The sequence below is a fragment of the Setaria viridis genome, chromosome 2 (assembly GCF_005286985.2).
Source record: "Setaria viridis chromosome 2, Setaria_viridis_v4.0, whole genome shotgun sequence".
NCBI classification, from domain to species: domain Eukaryota; kingdom Viridiplantae; phylum Streptophyta; class Magnoliopsida; order Poales; family Poaceae; genus Setaria; species Setaria viridis.
This window is the reverse complement of record NC_048264.2, coordinates 5,107,898-5,125,670: the sequence shown is the minus strand read 5'-3', so window position 1 is coordinate 5,125,670 and position 17,773 is coordinate 5,107,898. Positions and strand designations below refer to the sequence as shown.

The following is a 17,773-nucleotide window of genomic DNA, read 5'->3' as shown; positions in this document are numbered from 1 at the left end:
GGTCAGCAGCAGCTCAAAACAATGACTGAAGAAAGCGGCTAAAGCAAGGTGATACGTCGTTGAATTCTCTGCACGTGCATTGAACATATCTAAGTCCGTAGTCAATTATACTTAACCAAACCAAAGAATCAAAATCTTCGCTTTGGTAAACACAGAACCGCCATGTTTTCAAAAACATTTGCCCAGTAATTAAGGCTTTCACTTTCATATTATCCATGTCTGTCAAATATTAGTAAAGATTTATTTAGTCTTCTGATGCGAGTATAGTGTGCGCATGATCTTTGTAATTAAAAAAACATATTAATCAAGACTGATGTAATTTTTTGTAAATTCCAAAATCACTTTATCAAATTGTAATTATGCACATATATACCTGGCGATTTCACCCCCTCTAGTTTTCTTTTGAAATCAATGCAACCAGTTGTGTTTTTATCTAGTGGGTCTCCAACCATTGTACTAGCAGAATACGATGATGCATGTTCCAAAGGGCAAAACCACATGACCTCAAGATAAACTAACAAACAAGTTCAACTGGCAACTGGGGCTGGCACATCGCTATACAAAATTGGCACGTAGCATGCACAGGAAGGTCGTACACAAGGTTTCAAGCTACCCATGAGACAGCATCCAGGACAGTTGGCTTTTGGGAAAACCAAGTTCACATGATTGGCTTCACTTGCCCAGATGAGTCAAGATCCTGATAAGTGCCTCTTTCTTACCAGAGACGGGGAGGTCATGCGCGGTTAGGTACGATTTCAACTCCACGACTGTCATGTCCTTCAACAGCAAATGACATAGGCATAATTTTTTAGAACACGTAGGAGTTTTAGAACCGTGCCGCTTCGAAACCCAGCAGGTTGAGCAAAGAAAATCTATCGTGCCCAAACGAGGAGTGATCTATGACTATGGGTGTATTTAGTTGCTTGTATTATTTAGTTCATGTATGAAATAGTTCAAAATAATAATAATCCTTTTGTTTGGTTGGGTGAATTATACCAACCCATCCAAGATGAAGTCATCCCACTTAATACATTATTTTACTAATTGAAGTGGACCATATGGTATAAGGAAATTGGTTGAACCCACCATCCAGGATCATCCATACATATATCATGTGGTGCATACAACCAAACACACCCTATGTGAGTGCTGCTGCAGGATAGCTCCTTGCTGTCATGTCAGCTTGGGACGTACAGATGCTTCATTTTAGGTACATCAATAGTTGAATTTTGTTGAGCATGCCATTTCTTATTGGCACGTGCAGAAAAGAGGTGGTCTCTAAATGCATTGGCATATCACACTGACAGGTTATATGTTGAATTCTGTTTGCATATAAACTGCCATAACTCATAGGAGAACCTGCCAATAAACTTGCATGTGGGTATATATAATCTTGGCAAGACGACCTTTCCATTATCTGCCAGTTCGGCCCAATCATAAGCTGCACTTTTCAGCGAGGCTGCATCAGTGATCGCCTTCCGCTTCTTCGAAGCGTCACCACCACGGGAAGCTTTTGCTGCTGCTGCTTCAGCCTCCTCTTGGTCATAATTTTCACCATAGACTGAAGCCTTAGGGGCTGTTGCCACTGTTTGGCAATAGGGTGTTAAAATTTAACACCCATCACATCGGATGTTTGGATGCTAATTAGAAGTATTAAATATAGGTTAATTACAAAACTAATTGCACAGATGGAGTGTAATTCGCGAGACGAATCTATTAAGCCTAATTAGTCCATGATTTGACAATGTGGTGCTACAGTAACCATTTGCTAATGATGGATTAATTAGGCTTAATAGATTCGTCTCGCGAATTAGCACAGGGTTCTGCAATTAGTTTTATAATTAGCTCATGTTTAGTTCTCCTAATTAGCATCCGAACATCCGATGTGACACTGTTAAAGTTTAACACCTCGTATCCAAACACCCCTTCATCAATAGCTTTAACAACTCCTGGCCTGAGATAAGAATGGCAAACAAACATATTGAAGCTTTGAGCTTCAAGTTCAACTACATCCCACACAATGCACAGACAGGGTAACATGTGACTACTGCATATTGCTTTTGTAGGGGATACAGGCATATTGTTAGCTTATTTAAGCATGAAATACGCCGTTTCTATTTTATCTTTCTGTGTCATGTTTAGCATGCACAAATGCCAAATGAAAACAAGTACCTAGCCAAGCCTTCTTCATCAGGCAGGGAATCCTTTATATCTGGCATCTCATCTTCACCTAAAGCTAAGGCCTCCAAAATCCCATAGTGTCTTTGCAAAGCTGATTGACATCAAAGAAACAGAAGCCACGTCAGATAATTTAGGAAGTCACTGAATTTCAAGTGATGGTGCAAGTTAATGAACATGCTATAATAACATCTTGATGCTCCTTGACATGTTAGCCCAAAAGGCTATAGGGCATGTACAATAAGCAGCATTTGGCCATGGAGCATTTATGTAAACTAGAATAAAATCTGTGCTTCAAATTGGTAGACAAGTCTACATTAGAGAGAGATCTTGTAAATGTAATACATTTCAAAAAAATATTGGGACAGTCCATGGAGGCCCAAAAAGGCCAAAAAAGACAGCTTAACGTTAGTATCGTCAATTATGACTTCATAGCTACTTACCTGGGTTAGCAAATTGGCATACAGAAAAATTCTTCAGATCAATGCGTTTCAATAGATTTGATGCTTTCTTGATTTGTTCATCCGTTGCACGTGGTGCTTCATCAGAAGTCATATGAACCTGCGAATCAAGGTAAGAATGTAAGATACTTATCTTACGGCGGACGGTAAAGTGTAACAAAATGCCAGTCCTTACCTCTTCAGGATATCTTATATCGGTGGAGTATGGAAGATAGATCATGTGCATGCCAGGCGGCTCAACTTGACCAGCATAACCTCTTCCTGTATGTTTTTACCCCCAAGTTCATTTGGAAAGCAGGTCTATGTTAGCAAATCACATACAAACAATTCGTGTCATCTTATAAAAATAGATTTGTATAGTGATGTTTTGCGGAACCCCACTCATTTTGGGTTTATTAATCTGACCTACAAAGATACATTCAGGTAATTAGTAGAATGAAAAATTAAAGCAAGGTCATTTTGCCTGGTTACTACCCATCTTCCAGACATACATGGTGCCATGCTATAAGCTCAAGCAAAGAAGCAATCAATTCAAATTGACAGAACTGATGCGCGAATTTTGTTAGTGCAATTGGCATGACGTGCAGTACTCCATAATATTGATGTAACATTATCATGGTGGACGAACTAATACTGTGTAGCAGCTACTGTTTTTGCAGTAAATGTAAACATGGAAAGAAAGTGTCCCTCACTTGAACAACAAGGGCCACGAGCTGTGGTCGAGTTGGATTCCCATAAAATGCAAGCGCAAACCTGAAGGCATACATATATTTTAAGTTGTTAAACATGGTTGTGTAGACATGCAAAACCTGAAATTTACATTGGTAAAACAAGCAACTTTCTTCTGTTAGGACACCTCAGCACATTTGCTATTGGGCAAGAAGTGAAGGCTACCTTGCCTTACCTTGCCCACGAAAAGGTTACTCGTCTTTAAGAGGGCCTCCACTAGCAAGGATTTCCTTGCTTAGTAGCAAAGGTTGGGCTGAGCAAGGCAAGGCATGGAAAATTAACATGTTGAACCACTTATCTCCTGAGACTCAAGAGTTGAATTGGCATGCTATTGCACGACACAGTGCCGACCATAGCAAGCAATGGCCAAAATGTTATGAGAGCTAAAAAACAATTCACGACAATTTAAGGTAGCTTTAGCTACATTAATAACTGTCAATATTTTCTTTCATTGTATTTTCTTTATATAGTGGTCACAAAAGGTTGAAGGAAAATTTAGGTGATGGCAACTTACTTTCCAAGGCGCAACATTGAGCTATGTAAAGCAACAAAAACGTGTGTGCTTCCAAATATATGCTGCATCAGAGCATATGGGGTAAGTCTGGCTGTCTGAGTATCTGGCAAATGCATACTAGAATAAAATATTAATATATTTAGAAGCTCTGAGCAAGAGCGGGGAAAAGACAGAAATAAATACCTATCGCATAACAATCCTATGAAAACATCATTTCGCTTTTACTGCATTTAGAGAACTGGTTAAAATTGAAAAACTTTGGTTGATGTATAGCCTTTAGTTCTGTAGTATTATCAGCTCCTGTAGTCAGGGGTCTTGTAGATATTCTAAATTCTTGAAATTTTGGTCCTGTAACCTTTATACATATGCCATATATTTACGAAATTAATCTACAGCCAGTAGGGTTCTAAAAAAGAGTATCGAGAATTCGAGATATGACAATAGGTTTAATTTGGTTTAAATTAGTAACTTACATGATACAAAGTGCCAAACCATGGTTGAAGGAAGCATGCACCTAAAGCACTGTGTCAAGTTGAGACTTCTTATCTAATCAAGATGCAAATATTGTCATTCAAAAACATTTGAAGTTTTCAACTATTATATTATCTGCCTCAGGCTAGAGAAGACGGCATGGAGAATGACAGACATTCTCAGCATTAAGGATATAGCTGCAGTACTGCCAGTTCAGACTCTGACTAGGTCATGGTGCAATTCCGGAAGCATAAAAGGTAGTGTTACTACCTCATCACTGGGATAAACAAATGTTGACGGTCGCAAGTTATGATAATCCTTCAAGCAATCCAATGGCTTGAATCCTATAAGGCGAAGATGATGACTTGAAACCCTTTTAACCTCAGAGAGTTCTCGGATGGAAACTTTGACGACCGTGCTGCATGAATAGGGTAAGTACTTAAGATCACAAATACATAACAATGAGACCCAAGACTGTCTTGCTTGGTATGCATAGCACAAATCAATGGTGTTACTGTGCACAGTTTTCAATATACGAGGGCGTGGATTGAGGTTTGGAGATGATTTGAGTATCATCTATGTCTGCAAACACACCATACTCAACAGGAATCCATTTCTTCCATCCTGAGGCTGGCTCACATGCCAACTCTCAAGGCTTTTCTCAAATGGTTCATAATGAGAGTTTCTGAAGGAGTTTGAAACGAAAATCGATTTGTACGAGCATGCAGTCGAGCTTCCTTTTTATGTTGAAGCCAGAAGGCACATAATATGATTTAACAGGGAAACACCACCCAAAAATGAAAAATCAAACAAATACATGACAGTGACAGTGTGTTTTGTGTACTTACTCATTGTACATCTGGAAACACATCTGTGGATCCTGAAGTAGAGCCCCAGTATCATTGCATATGAAAGACCTTTCAGTCTGTATAAGGATTGTTGTTATATGCTTAAGAATTATAAAAGCAGGCATAAAGAGATTGCAGGGGATGAAATTTCACCAAAGCTAAGTCAACAAAAAAAAACTGATCTTTAAATTGTAGGCTCACCTTTAATGGAATGTTACTGACTGAATCAAGCCACGTAATTGTCCCTACAAAAATAAGTAACAAGCATATACTTAGATATACTTGTAATGACATTATGTAAAGAAGCACAGAATAGACCAAAGTTACAGCATACCTGTAGTAGTAGGATGGGTCAGCGCATATGTATTCACTTCACATACATCATTTGTAATTGCAAATGAAAGAGGTTTTACTCTGCGCTTTTTCATCATTCTTTTTCTCAGTTGATCAGTCATATCCTCCAACCTTCAAAGACAACAGTAAGAAATTATGTGAAAGTAAGAAATTATGTTCATTCAGAGGAAGCACAATCTTCCCAAATGATATTAGAGATCAACAGGCCAGTAGCATAACAAAGAATAAATACTTCAACATAACTGAAGTCTCCAAAACCACTACAGTACATATAATCATTTTTCATAGATGCACCAGGCATATGCAAGTAATTTGAGTTCTATTATTGGTAGTTCATGCAAGAATCCCACAAAATTTATGAAAACATTTATGTGCTCAAATGCAGCTCACAATTCTTATTCACCTTAGTACAATATACTCTCAATTCTCAAAACAACACATGGAGAACTCAGAACAAAAGTTCCCAACATGACAAACTTCTTTGTGGAGATCAAGGGAAAGTCTAGAAATATAAATGTATACTTTTCTATGAAGGCGTGGTGCATAATGGTTTTTTTCTCTTTATTCTCTCCGTGTGTACACAGGAATGGGTGTTGTAATGTAAAATTATGTCAATTAATTCAAACGAATTGGCAAAGCTCTTGCGACCTGTTAAAAAAAAAGAAAAGGACAAGTCCACACAGAAACAAATGCTAGTCAAATGTGATTGTGTAGAACAAGCTATCTCCGTTCACAACTCAAGACTGAACGGTTGTGCAAGGAGATGATAAGAATAAAATGCAAATCAAGTATGTATGACCTAAATAAAAAAAATCAAACAAGTAACATTTATGCTTCAAGAACGGTACTTTTCACCAGCAGATGGCAGATACTCCGTTATCTCACCTCCATCCAGACCAATCAAATCCTGGGAAATCAGATCTACTTAGCAATTAACACTGAGAGGAAAGGAAAAGAATAATGGAAACTTACTGCATAAAAAAGGGACATGTTGAATTCCTCATCAGGCCGGCTCAGTGGAAGTAGCTCAATAGATTGGCCAAGATCTTGTGCATCCCATAGGAAAGCAAGTACTGATGTGGTAAATAGAGGATAAAAAATGAAGATAAAATTTCATTTTGGATATGTGGGTGCCGTGTAGTATGAAACTGTACATATCTGTGATATAGACATACCTTTGCACGTTGTATTGTTGTCCTAATCATATCAGTCTTCACAGCTCCTGTCATATCACCAAAAGGATCATCTTCATTGGTGAATATAGGAATCCGTTTACTGACAGTCTTCATGTTAGTTAATTGCTCAGCTCATTGCTTCTCTCTTCCTTTTGCAAAGTCAATGGGGCAGGTAGAGCTCCTTGGCCGGCTGTATGGCCACTGCCAGCCGTATAAGGCAGCAGTGCCATGAGTAGTGGGCAGTATGCCCTGTCTTGTACATAGTACTAGTAGTTGGTAGTGTAGTTGGTAGATACACTCATAGCTTTGTGTACTCTACTTTGACTTGTGCTCTATAAAGAGTAGATGAGCAGCTGCAGCTCAAACAGTTCAGCAGCAACAGAGAGTTGCGTGTGTGTGCTGTGCTCCTTCTCATCTTCTTCTACCTCTAGCTCTAGTGTGTGTGCGTGTGGAGAGAGAGCTCAGGGAGCTTACCTTGGCCATTGCCAACACTTCACAGATCTGGAAATTTTCAAAAGAGGAATGTGGATTCACTGAAGTCCAGACGGGTATCAAGAAGTGCGTTAAAAGGATGTCACAGCACTCATGGTGTGCTACATTCTTTGTTACACAAATATTTACATCAACATTCAGCATAAACTGATGCAACCTAGATTAGTTTGCACAGTGTGCATATTACTCCAGCTCCAGGAAAGGTAGAGGTATAAATCCTACAGAACATGTTAATAGCCCACAAGATTTATTAAACTATGACACTGCATAAAAGCAAAAGGAGGGAAGTGGACATACCCTTTGCACAGCAGTGTTTGCGCAACCCAAAGAGCATTATAAAGGGTGTTCTCCCGAGATCCAGCAGTTATTCCATATCGACTTCCAATGTTGCTCATGAAAGAATCTGCCATAAGTTGAAACAAACTTTAGAACCAGAAATAAAACAGAATTTTGCTGACTTTTATTTAATACACCAAGTATCTTGTATACTTCTTATCATCTTATGATACACCCATCGAATTTGTTTGTGAGGTCAAAACAAAATTAACTAGAAACCTGATTATTATGATAATATAGTCAGGGAATACTGCTAAGCCACCACATTACATTTAATTTTTAAGAACACAAAACCAACCTGATGTCAGATTTTAGATTTCTTTTTTAGTGCACCTTCTAGCCTGATTTTTTAGGCACATATAGTTTGCTACACAAGTTAGAATATAAAGGTAAACCATAGAAGGAAACTACCTTCTCTGGTTGAGAAAGTGGGTGGAGACAATATTAGATATGTAGGGAAAATAGGAAGACCCAAACAGAGCAAAACTTATTATGAACCACATTTCCACATAACATTTAGTATATGAAAGAAGCTTAGCATGCATCTCTCCAACTTTGACCATGCCTGACCAAGTAACAATTCATATAGTGGTGTCACCTTCTATGCAAGAAAAATCTTTAATCAGTTTAGCAGTGGGCCTATCAAGTGGATCTCTGTCTCCGACATTGTAAACATAAACACCTGCCAAATCCTGCAAATTCTTCTTCTCTTTCTGCAAGAGTTGTGAGTAAACTAGATCAAGCCACAAGGCAGCATACTTTGCAGTATCAGTGCATTGGTTCTACTTTATAATGCTATCATACAAAGTTAATAAATAGTATAAGGAAAATAAGCACGGAGTGTTGCAGAATTGTCAAGAAAGGACTAATAATCTAATATAATTGTGAATACTCATCAACTCATGCAAAGCTAGATAAGTATTCACCTTTCAGAAAACAATTGAAATGGAGCACGGTGTCTAGCTTACAGAACCTATCATTCCCAAATCCTGACTCTGATTCTTTCATTATATACTGAATGCAACTGCAAGTTAATTGTATCACTGTAGTCTTCAAGTTCACTTCTTATTCAACAGGTTTAGTAACCATGCCTTAAAAAACGAGTACCACTGGGGGGTCACTGTGATGCATGCAGTCTGGCTATTAACATTTAAATTGGATATCCATAACCATGTGTAGCTTTGTTCAAAGTACACTATCATAATATCATATTTACTAGGTTCATAATAAGTTACAACAGAAACTGCTAGTCAACTTTGTGTTCTGGACCTTTTGGGTATTGTGTTGGTGTCCAAAATATCACTTATTTTATTTGTGGCCAGGGGTAGCATACTGAGTAAAGCTGGCAACAGGCCAAATAGAATTATGACATAACACACATAGAAGAATTGGCTACTAAGCTGAAACTGATAGTCCTCCCTTTCTCCTCACAAATGTTTGAATTATGATAAAATGCTACAGTTTAGATAAAAAAAATACAAAGAAAGCTTTCGGAGTTGAGCAAGCACATACAGTGTTAAAGAAACATATTGCAACTTCATCATAGGATCCTCCAATGATTTGTGTCTTCAGAGACTGTGTAATGCAGTAAACTATGGTATGAAAATGTGTCTCCTGCTTTTCATCTGCCTGGAAGAAATCATAACAAAAGAATGCTACATTAAGGAGTAAAACCATAAAAGAATGTTATGTCAAAACATAACCACACAAATGTATGGATTGCTAAATACGAGAAAAACAGCCAGACTCATACTTTTACCAAAGCATTTCCCAAATAATGACTAAAACTAGCTTAATCCATGAGGAAGCACTCTAAAAGATAATGACATTAGCTACCTACTCCCCACCCGTGGTCTTGAGTCTTTACAGCCCCAAAACAGAGGTTGACTGTAACAAATACAAACTACTGGCAAGACTCCAGATACCAGAACAAACAGACTCCAAAATTTGATGCAATGCTTGCCAAAAAAATCTGGACCTCAACTTGGAAACAGCAACACACAGCAAGTAAATGCAATCCAGCTTGTCAAATTAGGAAGCAAGCAACTGGTGCCCCACCTGGGTAGTCGCGGGGGTGAACATTTTGAGCGAGGCGTAGACGAGATAGACAACCATTTCCTTGTTTGCCTCCCTCTCCTGCTTCCCCCGAGCAAGCAATGGAGTATACACAAATCAAATGGCGTCACAGCAGGCGTATTAAGCCAAAGAATTTTTAAAAAAATGGGGACGAGAAAAAAAAACACAGGAGCGAACCTGAACGTTGTCATCGTCCTCGTCGCTGTCGTCGCGGAAGATGCCCTCGGGGTCCAGGTCCATGGCGCCTGCTGCTGAGCAAGGGATAGGGACTTTGGAGGGCGGACAGAGGGTTCTGGAAGATTCTAGAAACTCGCTAGGGTTTAGGGGCGGGATTGCGAAAGAGAGAACGCTAGGGACGCAGGGGGCGAGACGGCGGGCGCAGCAGCAGCTTCGTCTTCTCGGGGAAGGAGAAGGAAGGCGAAACGAGATGGGCCCACAACGTGCAAAAGGCAACGGCACACCAATTCTCGGGGCAGCAGCGAGGCCTTCCGACGAGGAGGCCACTGGGCTCAGACAATCCTATATGAAACTTCCGCTAGTTTTTTTCCTTATGAAACTTAATTCCATGTCCATTTGCTGGTTGATCCAAACGCTAAATAGGAGCACTAACCAACACCCCATCAGCTAGTTTCACTGTACATGATCCGGAAAAATTAAAGCTCAATTGGTGCTGTTGCATCAGTGAGCAGAGAACCACATTTGTGTGTAAAGGTTACCTGATTCAAAAGTTACGTGGCTCAACAGGTAGGCTGTATAGACACACAGAAACACATCCCCAGACAAGAGTTTCATTGATTGCCTAGTTTCCCGGCGTTTCTGGAGATACATTCGGCACTTAACCGGCCCTGTTATTTCAAACTGGCATCGAGCCAATGCTAACAAGTTTGTAGACAGGACCAGCGCAAACCAATCACACATGTTGGGCCAAGGTTTCACGGCTACATCAGACAAACCATAGCTCGCTCAATCTTTGTTCTCTTCTTCCCCTGATGCGTCAACCTTTGCTGCGGCCGATGCATAGCTCACACTGCTGTCTCTCATGTTCTTGCACTGGCTCGACTGCTCATAGCGAACAAAGCCAATCTTAATCTTTGTTGAGCAATGTTTCAACATCTGAAAAAAAATGATGCACATTGGATGAGAACATGGTAAAATAAAGGATAAGCATTAACTATCATAGCCAAGAAAGTCAGTTTACATACATGAAGGAAGACACTGATGGGGTGGCGTCCACATATGGTGTTCTCATACTCCTGAAGGTATTGTTTGAATGCAACAGGATCACCAGTCTCTATGATCTCCATGCCCATACGGTCCAAGGCCTCAATAGATTTATGAATGGCACCATGTTTCTTCTCATAATATGTATAATTGAACCTGATGCGAGAATGGGATCAAGAAAATTGTATTTCTGTTTACCAGATGAAAAAAATCAACAACAAAGAAATCTTCATATACTAAAAGAGGTAATAACAAGATCTTATGATTGGGCCCTAAGACGCGTTGACTATGGCCCCAAAAAACTAAGCCCCATCAGCCATGGTCGGTTTTCCCTACCTAGGTACATGAATGTGGTCAGGCTTTCTTTTAGTTTTAGCAGTTTTTTTCCCCTGAAATTGGAGATGGGGTTCTGGAAGGATAGATGGCTTCATGGGCAATGATCTTGTACCACGGCAGTTTGCATTGGTTCCTAAAAAAAGAGCAAGTAAAAGAGCTGTTCTTCAGGCTCTCACCAATAGAAGACCGATTTCAGTACAAGAGGCGCTCTCTGTTGGAGTTATTGCAGGACTATTTCTACACTCTGACATCATCCTAGCACTACAGTGGGACTACAAGATCATTATGCACTTGTCTACCTATATATTGATATAAGAAGCACCAATTGTTTTCTTTTCTATGTCCACCAACTTAGTGAACACAGGTAAATTCTAGCTAAGTTTATTTTTGGTTCCTTGCATTTCTTTATACTCCATAATCTCACCTAACAATATGTTAATATATATAGCTAAATGAGCCTTGGTCTAAGATCAAGACAAAACACTAACTAGTCTGGACACTAAATTACAGCTTAGTTCAGCATACCATCCCCTGACTTACGGACAAGCTAAATGGTTATGCTGAACCATTGTTTGGTAAAGAGAGGTAATTTTTCCACTACAGATCCGGCTGAGGTAGAGCTCTCATGGCTATTTGGGAATAGGGCATTATTGTGCACTGCCCAAAAAATTTTGTAGCAGCAACTGGGGATAAGCTGCATCTCAAGGGGAGGGCGATGTCACGCCAGGTGAAGCAGACAGTGCTGTGCAACAAGACACAAGTGTGAGGAAGTAAAGTGGGAATTATTGGGGTTGTGTTGTAATGGGCTTGGAATGGTACAAGAGTCATACCCTTTTGAGCTTAAATAGGGGAAGCTTGCAAGAGGCAAAAACATGAAAGAAAATTGCAAAGGCTTCCTTCCCCATCCTATCTATACTCCCTTGACCCTTTATCAGTCCTCTCAATTTTCTATTTCCATAGAGAAATTACCCTAGTTATCCTTGTTGCCCTGAGATTTTTACAAGAAATTATTGTAAGCTACAGGCTGCAACAACATGAGTATTGGACTACTGAAAACAGTGGCTCAAGAACGACAATGGCAACTGCTCTCTCTCCCGGCTCATCAGATATGAAGTGGCTGTTTCTGATGGCAATTAAGTGGTGCAGAGGGCCAAGTGAGGTCAACCAGTAGGTCCGACATGCCGTACGCCATAGACATGCATGAAATGCACTCAAGATGTGCAGAATTCATAATTATTTCCCATGATAATACAAGCAAGAAACATCAGTAAGCAGTCACATAAACGCTAATCACTTACCGGGATCCCCAATGGCAGAAGTCTGACGACACAGAAAAAAAGTTATTTGGATCATCGACATATTTAGAGAGCAGCTGTCCAAACATGGCTTCACTTTGGGAGCTAAGTGCGCCAACAAGGATAGGGACAACTTTTACAGTATGCCTGTCAAATCAACATAGAAAAAGAGAAAATGTAAGTATGTGTAGACATGAGAATTTGGCTCCAAAGAAACTATTAAATGGGTACAGACATATTAACAAAGTATTTACCCTTGAAAGACTTTAGAAAGGTAGGGCAAATGCATTTCCATGCTATGTTCAGCTTCATCCACTCTAAGATCCATAAATTCAAATTTTCCAGTAGCGCTGAGTTCCTCAATGACTGCAAAGGTGGAAACCAGTAGATTAAGATAGAATACATTAAATTTAAACTTTTTTGTGCAGCAGCTCCTCAGTATCTGGAAAATTAGTATAATAATGTACTAAAATGTTCGCAATGAGGTGGAGTGGCCTCATTGAAAAGGCAAACTCATCATGCATAATTAGGATGAATCGACACGGTGGGCTAAATAATCCATTCAAGGTTGTCACAAGCTCAAGCAACACCTACTGGCCATATCAGAGAAATATCTAGAGATGTCTCATTATGCATGTTGATGACTATATCTAGTTAACAGTGATGCACCCCAGGATTTTGTGGAAATGTAGTTTTACAATCCCTGTAATACTGACCATATTGAATCCTATATTAGAACCAGGCATCAATAATAGTAGAAAGGAAATATGCAGACAAACACCATACACATGATACCATTAGCAAAACATATCATTCTTAATGAGAACTAGTTGATTGATTATGTATAATATGTACAGCACGTAATACAGAACTTGGCTGAAAATTTTCAAGCATCCAGATTGAGTCATCCACCTTCCTGGTCTACTGGCAAATCCCCAATTGGAGTGGAATAGACAGTAGCCCTGGTTAGAGCACATTTTGGAGTGTAGAAGTGATGAGAAGGGCCAAGCAGAAACACCCGAGAACTGAAATGCGTGAAGAGAAGAAAAAAAGACACTATATGGTTAGGGAGCATTTGTAGAGAAATAATTATCATAACCAATCATGCACATGTTTTGGAAGTTGCTAGAATGATGTCAGAGTGTAGAATGAAGCACATTTTTTTGTGAGGGGTAGAATGAAGTACATTTATGGAAACAACAGTGAAATAATGTACAAATATCACTTCACTTCTAGCCTTTACCAATTATAGTATACAAAGTAATACATTATATTTGAAATTTAACGATGTAAAAAACTTAATGTTTTGCATTGACTTGAAAAAATGTGCGGCAATGATACAGAAGAATGTTGCAATAAACTAACTGCTGTTCACATCATCCAAGTGACGCAAGTGGTACATTCTGGTACAGGTAGTGAAAATAGTAATTTTACTCTCTAAAGGGATTAGTGTCCCAGAGAGAGGACCAAATGCACTAGTGGGCAGTGCAGCAGCAACCTAAAAGGACAAAAATGGAATCCATTATATTGTTTGCATTTTATGACATTTGTTTTCACCTAAATGAAGGACCACTATTGTGTTGACAAGACTAGCTTTTACATAGATATGAAAACATCCATGACACTGAGCACTGATTGAATCAACAAGAACATTGATTTGTTTTTAGAACTGGAGATATTAGAGGAAAACTATGGTAATGTGTTAGATAACTCACATGTTAGTCGGATCGATGTTCCCAAAGGCATAAGCTGCACAGCGCCCCGAGTATGAATAACCAGCATGGCTGTAGTGGTAAGTAAAGAATGTTACAATAGAACAGTAATCAGCATAAACCTAACATCCTACAATAAACACCAACTTACGGTGCGATTACAGCCCTAACATCAGGAGACTTTGTTAGACCAGCTGCCCCCAGCCAACCATCGAGTTCCTCTTCCAGCTTCCTGGCTAATTGTGAACATGAAGCAGTACTTAGATTTTAGGATAGGGCAACCAAATAGCAACACCAAAGATTTAAGCAAAAAGGAGAAATAGTAAGCATTGTTCATATCCCTAAAAGTTTATTAACAATTGACCTTTGAATTTGTTAGCTGCATTGAAAAGAATACAGGATGCAAATGCTACAGTGATTAATTTCATTTTGTTATAATAAATATGATTAATGAACAGAAAAATACAATGTGCTGCATGCATCAATCATTCTGCATACTCAATGTGTCACCCACCATGTAGTGATTATGCAGAATGATTAGGCTAACTATGTGGCCTCAGCACTAATTATACCTATATGGCCAAGTACAACTGTTTATAGAATGGGCATTTTATAAAATTGCAGGAAGGAAATTTCAAAGGTGGCAAATGCAGAAATATGAATGTCATCTTGAGACAACTTTTGGGGCAATGCTAAAGTTGGTGAATGCAAAACAAAAAAAGATGCACTCCATCCGATTCATAATACTTGTTGTTTTAGAGTTGGATGCAAGAGCTAAGGAGGTAGATAAAATTACTATCCTACCCTCAATTAATGTTCTCTAAAGCGTGCATGCATGGAGAAAGAAGTTCACAATGATGCAATCAAGGAAGGTAAGACTGGCAAAAAAAAAAGACCAAACGTTCCTAGAAGTTGTAGAACAAGTATTTTAAACTTTAAAGAACGTAAAATAGGCCAAAACAACAAGTACTTCAACCAGAGAGAGTATCACATTATTCCACTCCAAGCAGAAGCAAATAAACTGTCAGATAACTAAACGGTTATGGTTTTCTATAACAACGACCAGTATCGAAACTACATCAATTATGTAAATTAAGTCTTGAATAAGATCGAACAAGCGAAACAAGCAGCATCTAAAATGCAACAAGATAAAAGATTAAAAGAAGTGCAAAATTGTTATTTCAGGGTCTGGAAGGTAAGTACCATTGTTTGTGTACCAAGAACCGGCATGCGCAGCCCTTCTCACATGCTCCATTGATTGGTTCAAAGAATCCAGTAGCAGAGCCTAGCACAAGCCAGAGGGGGTCGTGGCCCCTCCAACAATCAGCTGACTGAAGTGTTCAAAATGTGAAGGAAAAATTGGATTTGACTATTCATTGAACTGTAAACAGACCTATCAATCTCCCGGAGCAAATGACTCTCAGTTAAAACAAAAATAACTGTTCATTTGTGGTTAACTGTGTTTCGTTTTGCTTTTTCCTTGTACTACTAAGCTTCTAGGATTCAACAACTACTGGCTATAGAACAAGAGCCTCAACAAACTGTAACTGCAACTAGGGCTGGTAATGTTAATTAATTTTTTTAGAATTATTGTACCATTCCTATATACCAAAGTTTGGTACCTGAGATACCCTAAAAAGCCTCATTGATTGATACAATTTCTTGTGTTGATCTGTCCATTAGTGTTTTCAGAATTATTTACACTGAAACCAACATAGAACATACTCCGTATTTCCCACTGTGATCTGTGACAAAATCAGCATATGCGTGTTATTAGCTCTCCAATTTGTCAATTTGGGTTTACCACTCCAGTTTGGCCATGCCAATTCAATGTACAATCTATGTTTACCACTCCAGCCGCCCGCCATGGAGCCCTCCCCCGACGACCCCGAACCCGAAGCCCTAACCCAGCCACCACCATGCCTCAATCCGAGAGAGGAATGAGGAGGAGGACCCGCCTCGTCGCCGGCCGTCTACCACCACCCACCAGGGTTGGACGAGCACGAATCGTCGGAGGAGAGAAGAGAGAGCTGTGGAGCAAGAGATGGCTGGCTGGGTCTTACCTCGCCGGCCTATAAGAGAACGGCAGGCGCCCGGGTGAGCTTGGGGGGGGGAAGGGGGGGGGGGCGGGGGGGGAGCGTCACCGTCGGTCTGGGGAAGCCTCGCGGTCCGGCGTCGGCCTGACGACGGGGAAGGGAGGAATGGAGTGTGGGACAGTGGGAGTAGTGGAACAACCGGTTCCTCTGACACCAGACCTTTCTACGTCAGAGCCTCAGAGGGACGTACTCGGTGTTGGGCCGGGGAATCAAATAGATTTGCGGCCCGCCAACGAGCCCATCCATCTCTCGCCTCGCTGTCATCGTCTAGGCGTTGCCGTCCTGAGGAGCCTTTTCGGTTGTTAAAAAATGTACATGACTTCTTGAATAATCTCAAGAATATCAAGCCAAGAAAGAGAGACCATTCAGTGAGGGTTCAGGACTTCTGCACCCGATGGTGCTTGCTTAGATTCAGACATTGGAGCATAATGAACTTCACTGAACGGTAATTTTGACCTTTAATCTTTAGACCATTTTCTTTTGTCCCTAGAAACACCATCATCTGCGCAACACGTGCATGTGCTTGTGCACCACCAGTACCTGCCACTTCCCCAACATCTTGTAGTAAAAGAAAATTAGAGGGTTTAGAGAAATAAATGATAGAATGATAACACTAGAAACACAATTTTCTTTAGCAACAGACCACTGAAATATGACTTGCCTCTTCCCCAAACTGTGATGTAACTTTTTTGTCTCTCTTTCCTAGCCTTGTACTTCTCAGTCCTAGTGTGAAGATATTCTTCATAGAACATTCAGCTATTTTCCTTCAACTTGTATATACTATACAAACATGTTTTCTCCATGCAAACATGACATCCGAGCAAAAATAAGCACACAGAAAACCATGAAAAAGCGTTATGTGCGATGCGGCACCAATACTCCCTAGTAAGAAGTCCATCTCTATGAAAACCCGTAGCATAACTCACTGGATTCAGACTAATAGGTCCTTTCTAGAGAATATATATGTCCACTTTCAACTTTCTAAAGTGTGAGGGGGAGTTTGAGGATGCTCCAATTTTCATTACTTTGTTTTATCTAAGTATGTCTGCACAGACTACACGACTATGGTGTTCTTGAAATGAATATTATTGAAAAGGAATATGAGCTAAATTTGCATTATGCTTTGTCGAGTTTGCAATTCAAAATCAATTGTGTTGTTTATTTGGGTTCCGTTACAAGACGCAGTCCACATAAAAAGAATACTTCACATTCATGCTCCCTCCTGATCCTTCTAAAGCCTTTGCAAGTTTTCAAAGTTAGGACATATTTGCTAGTGTTACTAATTCGTAAAAAATATAGTAAATGTATGCTCGTCCGTTCGTATTTATAAGGTACACACGGATAACAAGATTCAAAGTCTACAATCTTTGACCAACAATTTAGCTAATAATTTTTTATTTTTGCAATGTAAATTTGACATGGTTGGATTTGCAATCAAATGTACTCTCCAATGATTATAAGTTTATAACCATAAACAAT

General features: G+C 39.6%; 2 protein-coding genes across 4 annotated transcripts; both read right to left on the bottom strand.

Moving 5' to 3' along the window:
* Positions 1-1,024: 1,024 nt before the first annotated feature.
* Positions 1,025-10,252, bottom strand: LOC117843992 (ATP-dependent DNA helicase 2 subunit KU70). The gene is made up of 20 exons (XM_072291762.1): positions 9,812-10,252; positions 9,617-9,694; positions 9,071-9,187; positions 8,157-8,271; positions 7,465-7,625; positions 7,205-7,231; positions 6,731-6,752; positions 6,528-6,628; positions 6,404-6,462; positions 5,536-5,666; positions 5,403-5,446; positions 5,202-5,278; positions 4,624-4,771; positions 3,883-3,944; positions 3,332-3,392; positions 3,114-3,141; positions 2,815-2,900; positions 2,622-2,739; positions 2,173-2,272; positions 1,025-1,954 (listed from the first exon to the last, which is right to left on the bottom strand). The coding sequence occupies exons 1-20, from the start codon at positions 9,872-9,874 to the stop codon at positions 1,780-1,782; spliced, it is 1,773 nt and encodes a 590-aa protein (XP_072147863.1). The 5' UTR covers positions 9,875-10,252; the 3' UTR covers positions 1,025-1,779.
* Positions 10,253-10,390: 138 nt separating this feature from the next.
* LOC117843532 (uncharacterized) lies at positions 10,391-16,483 on the bottom strand. Of its 3 annotated transcripts, none has more exons than XM_034724148.2 (9): positions 16,343-16,483; positions 15,402-15,483; positions 14,350-14,434; positions 14,202-14,270; positions 13,399-13,511; positions 12,741-12,852; positions 12,490-12,633; positions 10,837-11,011; positions 10,391-10,747 (listed from the first exon to the last, which is right to left on the bottom strand). In XM_034724148.2, the coding sequence occupies exons 2-9, from the start codon at positions 15,451-15,453 to the stop codon at positions 10,598-10,600; spliced, it is 900 nt and encodes a 299-aa protein (XP_034580039.1). In that variant the 5' UTR covers positions 15,454-15,483; positions 16,343-16,483; the 3' UTR covers positions 10,391-10,597. The 3 variants fall into 3 exon arrangements, with proteins under 3 accessions (XP_034580039.1, XP_034580040.1, XP_034580038.1); XM_034724149.2 differs by lacking the exon at positions 16,343-16,483 and adding an exon at positions 16,262-16,331; XM_034724147.2 differs by lacking the exon at positions 16,343-16,483 and adding an exon at positions 16,048-16,081 and having other exon boundaries at positions 14,350-14,430.
* Between the last annotated feature and the right edge of the window lie 1,290 nt (positions 16,484-17,773).

What these genes read in the sequence shown, in the direction of transcription:
- LOC117843992 (XM_072291762.1), bottom strand. Translation starts at nt 9,874, where the DNA reads ATGGACCTGGACCCCGAGGGCATCTTCCGCGACGACAGCGACGAGGAC. An exon ending in CAATATGTTTCTTTAACACT is followed by an intron (nt 8,272 to 9,070) that starts GTATGTGCTTGC and finishes CAACTCTTGCAG; the next exon opens with AAAGAGAAGAAGAATTTGCA. An exon ending in CATGTATGTCTGGAAGATGG is followed by an intron (nt 2,901 to 3,113) that starts GTAGTAACCAGG and finishes AAAAACATACAG; the next exon opens with GAAGAGGTTATGCTGGTCAA.
- LOC117843532 (XM_034724147.2), bottom strand. An exon ending in GTTAGGGCTGTAATCGCACC is followed by an intron (nt 14,271 to 14,349) that starts GTAAGTTGGTGT and finishes TTACCACTACAG; the next exon opens with CCATGCTGGTTATTCATACT. An exon ending in AACATCGATCCGACTAACAT is followed by an intron (nt 13,512 to 14,201) that starts GTGAGTTATCTA and finishes CACGCATTTCAG; the next exon opens with TTCTCGGGTGTTTCTGCTTG.